General features: G+C 32.9%; 2 protein-coding genes across 2 annotated transcripts in view; one reads left to right on the plus strand and one right to left on the minus strand.

The window, feature by feature from the left end:
• LOC129222718 (26S proteasome regulatory subunit 8) overlaps positions 1 to 1,279 on the minus strand; it is a 36,514-nt gene extending 35,235 nt beyond the window's left edge. The window contains exons 1-2 of the mRNA XM_054857249.1: positions 1,235 to 1,279; positions 804 to 875 (exon numbers count right to left, since the gene is read on the minus strand). Coding sequence (XP_054713224.1) covers positions 804 to 875; positions 1,235 to 1,273 — 111 coding nt within the window. The 5' untranslated portion in view covers positions 1,274 to 1,279. The remainder of the gene's footprint in view (positions 1 to 803; positions 876 to 1,234) is intronic.
• Positions 1,280 to 1,598: 319 nt separating this feature from the next.
• On the plus strand, positions 1,599 to 9,522 carry LOC129222795 (CDGSH iron-sulfur domain-containing protein 3, mitochondrial-like). The gene is made up of 3 exons (XM_054857340.1): positions 1,599 to 1,793; positions 5,214 to 5,414; positions 9,268 to 9,522. Exons 1-3 carry the CDS (start codon positions 1,716 to 1,718, stop codon positions 9,445 to 9,447), a joined length of 459 nt encoding a protein of 152 aa, XP_054713315.1. The 5' UTR covers positions 1,599 to 1,715; the 3' UTR covers positions 9,448 to 9,522.
• Positions 9,523 to 9,806: the final 284 nt, after the last annotated feature.

Genomic DNA, 9,806 nt, shown 5'->3' on the forward strand with positions numbered 1-9,806 from the left:
CCCAGAGCCTGTTGCTGGTCGTCACATTTGTATTTGTATTTGTACTGCATATTTGGCAGACCATGCAGATAAAACATAAACTAAATTATCCATTTACTATATTAATTATTTTTCGGGGCTTTTTTTACTTATTTTATTTCTCTATTAACTTGAACAAATAATAAAACTCAATGTAGATAAACGTGCAGTATTAAATGGTAATGCATTTACATTTCATTACGGTCAGGAAACAGTCTTCCCCTCTCTGTTTATACTCAGGCTTATGATTTCAAAGCAATTAATGAAAAGCGAAAAATATATAGGATAATTGGGAATCTGGCGTGGTCGTCTTCTTATTGGCGTAAATAATTTTATTTTGGTAACCCTGCTGAATTATGGGAACCCTATGTCAATAGTTTTTTCCGGTTTCTTTGTTTAGGTTTGCAAAGAAAAATAGGTCTCATGCAGGCACTAGAGCAATAAACTGACGTCAATGAAAAAAGATCGCCAGATTCCCAATTATTGAAATATCCCTGCGTAAGGGTCATTAAGTTTTGTCCAATAAATTATGTATGCAATAAAACCTGTAGATGATCTTTTTTATTTCAAAAGGCACTTACTTTAAAAAAGGTGCCCGTATAGTATCATCTCACATTCCTGCCACAATACTATACAACTGTAATGATTTAGTTACGAAGTGATGAAAATCACAGTGTTTCTTATTATTTAAAATGAAAAGAGCATCATTATATCAAACAACGGAAATGTGTTTCAAACTGTGTTCCACCTGAAAAAAACCATGAACAAAATCATTTTATACCCCCCTGGAGTTCTTCAATTTTCGTAATATAGTATTGCTTCAAACCATCCCCTTTTGCTGCATCTCCTAACTCCATCTATAAGAAAAAAAACAGAAATCACTTAATGTGGCAATGCTTTCTTAACATGGAAAATTTCACTTTCAAGTTTTATACATGAATTTTGAAAAATGGAAACAAACATCAGTTCAGCTATCGTGACAAAGCAAAGTTCTCATTAACACTGCATTTTATGTATAAATTAACACTTATTAAAATGATATTCCGATATGACTGTTTCTTGCATACTAGTCATGTTCTAAGAAGGATGAACAGAATAAGATGATGAGAAACAAAACATGAAAACTTTTAAAGACTGAAAACACAAGAAAGTTAGGTATTAATTTTTGAAATAACATTACAATTTTGATATATTATTCATAAAATAACGCTTTTACCTCTTCTTTTTCCACTTTTATTTCTACCATCTTTCCCATTTGCTGTTTCATGCTATGCGACAGTTACGGTTTTTAAATGGCTCTTGTCAATAGGTCCTTTCTTTCCCTCTGATCTGTCTACGGATTAAACCGCTATTAAGGTCCGTATTATTAAGGGTTTCGTATAAAAGGAGATAAATATAAAAACAAAGAAACAATATCAAAAGTTTTGAATTTTAAGTTTCATTTTTAAACCTCTTCTTATAGTTACGCACGCGTGTTCAATAAAAGTTATCATAGGGTACGTTGGCTGCTCTATTCGAACATAACGATGCTCTCACACAAAATTCAATGAGAAATCAACTGCTAAAACTGTAACCGCACTTGAGCAGACGAAACAACAGAAACAAGCAACAAACGTTTAAAAATTGTCCTCAATTAAATTTGGTACTGTTTATAATTTTTTCAATAAAACTCAAACTCCACACTGCTCTTTTTACCAATGAACTTTTGTACGTCTTTGAAAATCATCAAACTGTGTGGTCTCTTTCGAAATAAAGGGCTACAAGTTGCCGACAATGTAAGCTGTGTAATTGTAACATTATTCTTATCTTGATTTTTCCAATAATGCTCCTTATTTCACTATATTAATTACAATTAATTTTATTCCACTCTCAGTTTTTGACTAGCAGGTTATTAACTCAACAAATGAGATGTGTTGACTTGACATTGGAATGTTAGCTCTCAAAACCTACAATTTGTTTCCTGATCACTTATCATTGGAGCAGAAATATTAACTAATTCATGCAACAGATTACAAGAGTTAGCTTTTCGATATCTTGTGCAATTGCATTAAATTTTAAATAAGAAAATTATTTAATAAAAGAGTAGTATCGAATGGAAAGGTTAAAAATTGTGCTTTCTCCTGTTAATTAAAATATTAAGAGGTATAACAAAATCTTGGTGAAATTAGTGTGACAGAACGGCCCTTATACATACAGTTGAGTCGCAATATACTACACATCATTATACAGTGGCATTGGCTGTGCCATTGAACTGGAATAGTCTTGTTTTCTTTCATTCATATAATCTCTGCCTGTGTAGTCTTGCAATCCCTACATTTTTCTTTTTGACCCTAGGAGTTGATGTGATGAATCCCTACTTTTTAAAAGTATAATATTAACGTCTGCAGTCCTTGATGTTCTAAGCAAATTCAGCCTTGTTGTTGCGCTAAATCCCCCCAAAAAAAACTAAAATGAGAGATGCATTTAAAGTGTTGTAGCTTAGAGTAACAGCCTTGCTCCAATGACTTCAAAAAAAAAAAAAAAAAAAAAGATTACAAGCAATTTAAAAAATGAGCTTCTGAAAAACGGGAGACACTTAATAATTGATGATTTTTTAAAGAAAGTAGGGAACTGATGTGATATACCCCACCCTTGGCGACTTTTTCCTGTTGGCGCCAAGAAAGCGTTGCCAAGAAAACGATGTATGACGACATATGTCATACATCGTTCTTAGCGATGCTTTTTTAGCGCCAACAGGAAAAAATCAGATAAGAAAACATGATCAAAGCACTTCAAAACACAATATATATAAAAACAACATAAATGCACAACAAAAAACATCACAAATATATGCTTCAAAAATGTACAGAGCCGGGGTTTTTTGTAAACATATTAAAATACAATGAAATAAATTATTGTATTAATTACAAGTCGAAATTAATGCATTAATTTTTTTTTCATCATTTCTCCGGGGTATGAGACCTCTGGCTCGCCAGGACCTCACTTCGCTCGGTCCGTTATCCCTCCGACTGTTAATATACATTACAGTCGGAGTATGATCACAGTTATGTATACTACAAGAACCCCTCAAGGATTTGTAAAAACAAAGAATTTTGGAAGTGAGAGGTTTTTTTTGAATTCTAAAATAAAGAACTTACCTTTTTATATGGTTTAGTCTCTGTGTTTTCTCCCCTTAGGAGTCACAATTTATTTACTATTAAAAATTCTGTTGAGTTTGTTAAAAAAATTCATAGTTTCGTTCCGAATAATTCTTTTATGGCTTCTTTTGATGTTAACTCTTTATTTACGAACGTTCCCGTCGAGGGTTCATTGTTATGCCTTCGTAGAAGACTTTCTGAATTTCATTTCACCAATACGGAAATTGAGGATTTAATTTTCCTTACCCGTACTTGTCTTAAGCAATGTTCTTTTGTTTTTAATGGGAAATTTTATATTATGTTAGATGGTCTGGCTATGGGAAACCCACTTAGCCCCATTCTTAGTGATATTTACATGCATTATTTTGAGGTTAAGCTGTTCCAAAAACTGCAGTTTCAATTTTATGTTCGGTATGTTGATGATTGTTTTGTTCTAATGAAACAGAATCAGTTTGAGAGTGATGAGGTTTTATCTATTTTAAACTCCATTGATCCTCGTATTCAGTTTTCTTGTGAGAAAGAACGGAATAATTGCATTCCATTTCTTGATGTACTTGTTTCTCGTACTGAAATTGGTTTTGAAACTACTGTTTATCGCAAACCTTTTGCTGTTTCTTTACCTCCTCATAGACTATCATCTCATCCTCCAAATCAAAAATATTCTGCTTTCAATTCTTTTGTTTATCGTGCAATTAATATTTGTTCTTCGTCGGAACTTCTTAAAGTGGAACTTAATTATCATAAAGCTGTGGCAATTGATAGAGACTATCCGCCAACTTTGATTGATTCCATTTATAAAAAACTTTCAAATAAATCCCAAACTAATGTTCTTAACCGAACCTTCATCAGAAAGAATTTGGTTGTTTTGCCATTCTTTCCATCTGTAAGCTATCAGGTTGCTAAGATTCTAAAACGTTTCCGATTCCAGGTGGTGTTCTCTCCTATTAATAAACTTTCATTCTCTTCTCTTAAAGATCCTATTCACCCTCTTAATTGTTGTGGAATTTATAGAATTAATTGTAGTTGTAAACTTGCCTATATTGGACAGACTCGGCGTGCTTTAAAAATTCGCTTGAAAGAGCATTAAAATTATGTGAAAAAACAATTAAATAAGTCTAGTATTGCTCAACATTGTTGGGATTCGAATCACTCTTTTGGTTTTAACTCTTATCAGATTGTCCAAAAATGCCCCAATTCATCAGATCTTGACTTTTGGGAATCCTTTCATATTTTGAGGAACAGTTCCAACTTAGTTAACGATCTTAGTGCAGTTCCATATTTTTCCAACATTTGGCTCCCATATCTTTAATACTGTCCTTTCTCCATTCCCCCCCCCCTTTTTTCCCATTCATTTTTATCTATCTTCCTTTGTTTATTTTTACCTTTTTGTCTTGATTGACCCCCCCCCCCCCCCCCCCCCGCAATTTTCTTCTATTTATCTTTATTTTTCCTTTTTTCGAATATTTTTTGTTTCTGTTTATTTTATTTCATGGTTTTCCATTCAGCTTTTCCTTTCTTGCGGTTCACGGTAACTGACAATTTCTTTTCTTTTTGTTTAAGCTTCGGCTTAATCTTTGTTTAATTGAATTCTTTCTTTCTGGGTTCGTACCTAACAGAAAGCTCTTGGCCTTTGCTCACATTCCTATTGATTCCTGATCGGTTTATAACTTTGTCATTGGTGTTTGGCTAATCCGCTGTTTTTATCTTTTAAGCTGCATGCTTATCTGCTCTTGACTTTTGTCGGATGTCTTTTCATCCATAAGCTCATTATTTTTTTGCATTGAAAAAGGCGTTCCCTGTAACGCCGAAACACGTGTCTGCTGTAATTTGCAAATTTGTGCTTCATCTAACGTTTTGTCTTACTTCACTTTTCTCAGGTGCGGAATTAGCCCTTATCAAATGAATCAACCTTTGCAAGTGGACCACCGGTTTAAGTTGACCACTAAAGTAGTGCACAGCAAGTGGTCAACTTACACAGGTTTCACTGTACTACTGTATTTATTTATTCAAATGTGATACTTTTCAATAATTTAAAAATCATTTTTTTCTCCCCAACAGGCTCTTACTTGTTTATATAGCAGTCGTCGGACACCCGATGTTTCTCATATTCCAGAACTAAATGAGCCTCCTTTAAAGAAATACTATGAGGCCTACTATCAGAAAGATAAAGGTAGAGTTCATGATAAAAAGCCTTTTAAGGTTAAATGTACAAAAGGAAAAATTTATTATTGGTGCGTATGTGGATGGAGTCATGATCAGGTTAGTATATTGCACTTTATTACATAAACTCTTGCTTAAACAAGACAATTCCTTTCATCTACTAAATTTTTCCAAAAGAAAAAGGGACTTTTTGCCAAAATAATCTTTTTCCGTAAAAAAATATCTGGCTTTCATGGTACAAGAAATGAAACCGAGGAAGTCCGTAAAACAAAATACTTGGCTGCTGCAAATTGATGAAAAACATGCAAACTTGTAAATTTGCTTTAATTACTGTGTTTGAATTCTAGATAGACTCATGCAAGATTAAATATCCTGAAACTTTTGTAGTGTGAATTGAAAAAAGTCCGAATTATCTCCGGAGCAGAGCCACCCCTATGTGTTTAATTTCGACACATCTTATTTGTCATTGATAGTTAATTCTTGTATTTTAATGTTCATATTGTACTTTTATTTGTCACCCACCATATACTGTCAGCCTCGCTTAATCGAATATGGTCGGTTCCAAGAAATTTTATTCGATTAAGCGGGGAAGTTTTCTTTACCTTTCTAAATTGACATTTGAGGCAGTAAGAAGCAAAAGGATGTAAGTGGCCAAATTAAAAATTTGGAGATAACCAGCACAAATGGTAGGTGAAACTCTCCTCTGTCTTGGGCCAAGAGATGGTACTAGCAGCCCTGTTAGTTGCTGCTATACAGCATGATTTAGAAAAAAAATTTCAATGAAAGCCTAACTAGGAGCTAATCTTTAAACTTGTTTTACTCAAAACTTAAAAATATCCACTTGCATCCCTTTTGCTTCTCACTGCCTCATTTGTCTCAAAATGTGATAATAATAAATCAAAAGCTTTTGAAAGGAAATCATTTTTTGTTATTGGCAAACAGTTTTGAAAAGTTAAATTATAAACAACAAAATAATTTAATAATTAGTATGTATATTACAAGTACATATGAAAATTATAAAAATAACTTTGAGGTATGACATTTGTTTTGTTACCTATTTTCAGTACATTCTTTTTTGAAAAATTTCATAACAGTGAATTGCTTGCTCAAGGTCTTTTGAAACACTTTTCTGGTGCCCTTTTTTCCTTCCTCGTCTACCCTGTTTTAGATTTAATAGTATTTATCAATTTATTATCCTCTAAAATGTATATATTTCTTTGTGTTATTTAATTATCGACTGCATTATCATTTTTTTTTCTGTAACGGCAAAGACAACTAGTATGTTGTGGCCATCACGATACTTTCTTCTATATTTTTCTCTTTTTTTTCTGATCCCTCCCCATGCTTGACGAGGAAGCAATATTCCCAACAAAAACAAAATTACACATGCAAAAACTTGACGACCATCCCAATGTCTGAATTATTGCAAAAGCAAAGCAAAGAGCGAAAAATGAAAGTTTTTTTAAAAGCCTTGCTTGAATTAATTACAAATATTTTATTTGTTAACAAACATAAGATGGCAACAGTTAAAAATTTTAAATCATTGAGATAATATTTCCGATCATTTCCATACAATTAAAATCACGAGAAATACGCAGACGACAATCTATTACGATTTATCTTTCTTATTGTTGCATTAATAAAGCTATTTTTATTCAAAAAAAAAAAAAAAAAATCCACACCTCTTGGAGCGATTGGCGTCAAAATTGAACCAAAGCTTGTTTACATATGTATTCACATATATCCCAAATTTCAACCAGAACGTTGCATTACTTCTTGAGATAGGGCACTCACAATGGAAAAAAAGAACAGGCGATTGCGCTACCCCCCTTTTTAGCTGTTGACACCAAAATAAAATCAGCTCTTTTACCCACTAAGGGCTACTTGCCGATAAATTTTTCTTTCATTCTGTTCATTATTTCTTGAGATACAGCAGTCACAATTGACGACAAAAAACGTTCTATAGCTCAACCCCAGTTTGAGTTATTGACACCAAAATTGAATCAGCACCTGTTCCTGTTAATGGCAACATATGGACCAAATTTTGTTTGATTCCGCCAGTTACTTCCTGAGGAATAGCAAGCACGCGTAACTCAAAAAACGTCCCATTGCTCCACCCCCCTTGGAGGAATTCGCGCCAAAAACCAATGGGCACAAGTTCACATAGGGCCACATATGTGTACCAAATTTCGTTCGATTTCATGCGGCAGTTTTTGCTGTAGAGCGGCCACAAAAAATTGATCACACACAGACATGACACACACAGACAGACAGACATTTTCCAAAAATAGTCGAAATGGACTCAGCACACCTCAAAACGTTCGAATCCGTCGAAATTCGAAAAATTTGCACGAATCCAATACTTTCTTCTTATATATTAGATATAGAAGAAAGTAAAAAAGAAAAAAAAAATGGAAGGATATTGGAATTATTTTGATGGAATATGAATGTTGTTTTTCTCTCCCTTTGTCGGTGAAAATATTACTTTATATTTTTATGTCAATGATTGATCTTACTCAGTTTATTTTGAATTTATTCAAGATTCATGCATTATTTTACAATATTTTGATCCATATCCTTTTTATTGTGGATATACAATGTTAGCAAAAGAAGTGTGTATGTGTGTGTGGAGGGGGACGACGACATAAAAAACTAAGAATTACATAAATAAACGAAAAAACTCCCAGGGGACACCTCAAGGAGGGTTTTTAGGATCAACCTTTGCTTTTAAGACATATTGCCGATTCTAATGCAGTGAGCGCCGGACCTTTAAATCGATGGTTAATTGAATCAGCCGCTTTAATGAATCCAATCCTCAAAAACAGAACTAAATCCAGCTTCAACATTGAAAAACTGCCCCATATTTGAATAAAGCACGCTGCTTAAATGAATCAAGTAAAATGAGACTATCCATTTCCCGGAAACATAGGTGCATCAGTGCAGTTTTTTTTTCCTTTGCCTTCTTTTAGTAGAATCATATTTTTTTTGCTATCAGTGAAACAGTAGCACTTTTCTAAACAGTTTTCTCGGCAGAAAAAAAAAAAGAGGCAGAGAGACATGGTGTTGCTGGAATGTCTGTGATCTAGGCTATTTCACCGATAGCGTTAACATTGGAGCAACGAGATAATTTCTGAAGCGGATAAATTATAGTTGAATTTTGTAATTTCTTTATCATACTTATTTACGATAAAATTCTTTATTTTAATAATCAAAATTTTAAGAGACTGGCATACTTTTAATATAACTTTATCTTGTTTGACGAAGAATTTAATAAAGTTTCCTTAAATTGTATGAACAATTCCGCAATGAAAAAAAAATTACACTTTTTTGTTTTATTGAATCAGTTGCTTTATTGAATAAAAACTTTGAAATAAGCAGATTAAAATAAGTGGCGGCCACTGTGTAACAGTATATATCCAAAGAGGACTGGTATGACAAAATCTTTACCACACCGAAGCTAAATTTTGAGGGGCACTAGTGCTTGGCATGAAGTTGAAAATTGTTTAAAATACTCTCAGAACTACAGGAAGTAAAAATGTCTTGCTATTGTGAAAAACACTTGTTAAGAAAGGATCAAAATAAAAAAAGAATGCTATAATCTCAAGTAGATTTTTAAAAATATTTTCTTTATAAGTGCAAGACTTAATAAACACTAGAGATGCACCGAATAATCGGTTGGTATTCAGTATTCTGCAGACAAATCACATATTCAGGGACTGAGTAGTAAGCAAATTTAAATATTTGGCAATTGGAGAACAAACACATATTTTTCCCCCCATGAATGAAAGTTGTAATATAGTACCTTAGTACAATTAATATTATCACATTCATTAACTGGTGCATCTCCTATGAACACCCTGTATTATCTGTATCATTTAGTTATTGATAACAAAAATATCACATAAAAACAGTATTTCCTAACTATTTATGCAAAATTTGCTTTACTTTATAGCCAATGTGTGATGGGAAATGCGTTTTACCCGAAATGAAAATCAAACTGAAGCCCGTAACGTTCAAACCCAAAGAAACGAGGGAGTACTGGTTTTGCAACTGCAAGCAAACCAAGAATAGGCCTTTCTGTGATGGATCTCATCTGTCAGAGGGAAGTACAAAATGCTCATTCTGTAATTAGGAGATAGTATGAAAAAATTTCGTTGTAATAATTTTGTTGTAGTTTCATAATGTGCATAAATAAAAATATCTGTCATCTTTGAAACACATTGGATGTGTTTAGTCTAAAAAACTGCAATATAATTTTTGAAGTACTATAATTTATTGGTACAATTCAATACAAAAAAATTTCAACAGAAGTTTTATGCATTGTTTAATCCTTGTGACTTATTAATGGTTATTGCAAAGCAAAACTTTAACAGGAAACTGCACTCTTCTAAATTCAAAAGGATAGTCCGCCTGTGATGATGTTCTTAAAAACTTCGTTTCTAGTTTTGAAAAAAAATGAAAGCAATAGACAGAAACATTATGATTTGACTT

Source organism: Uloborus diversus, chromosome 5, assembly GCF_026930045.1.
Source record: "Uloborus diversus isolate 005 chromosome 5, Udiv.v.3.1, whole genome shotgun sequence".
Taxonomy (NCBI): domain Eukaryota; kingdom Metazoa; phylum Arthropoda; class Arachnida; order Araneae; family Uloboridae; genus Uloborus; species Uloborus diversus.

What these genes read in the sequence shown, in the direction of transcription:
- LOC129222795 (XM_054857340.1), top strand. Translation starts at nt 1,716, where the DNA reads ATGAACTTTTGTACGTCTTTGAAAATCATCAAACTGTGTGGTCTCTTT. An exon ending in GGCTACAAGTTGCCGACAAT is followed by an intron (nt 1,794 to 5,213) that starts GTAAGCTGTGTA and finishes TCTCCCCAACAG; the next exon opens with GCTCTTACTTGTTTATATAG. An exon ending in GTGGATGGAGTCATGATCAG is followed by an intron (nt 5,415 to 9,267) that starts GTTAGTATATTG and finishes TTTACTTTATAG; the next exon opens with CCAATGTGTGATGGGAAATG.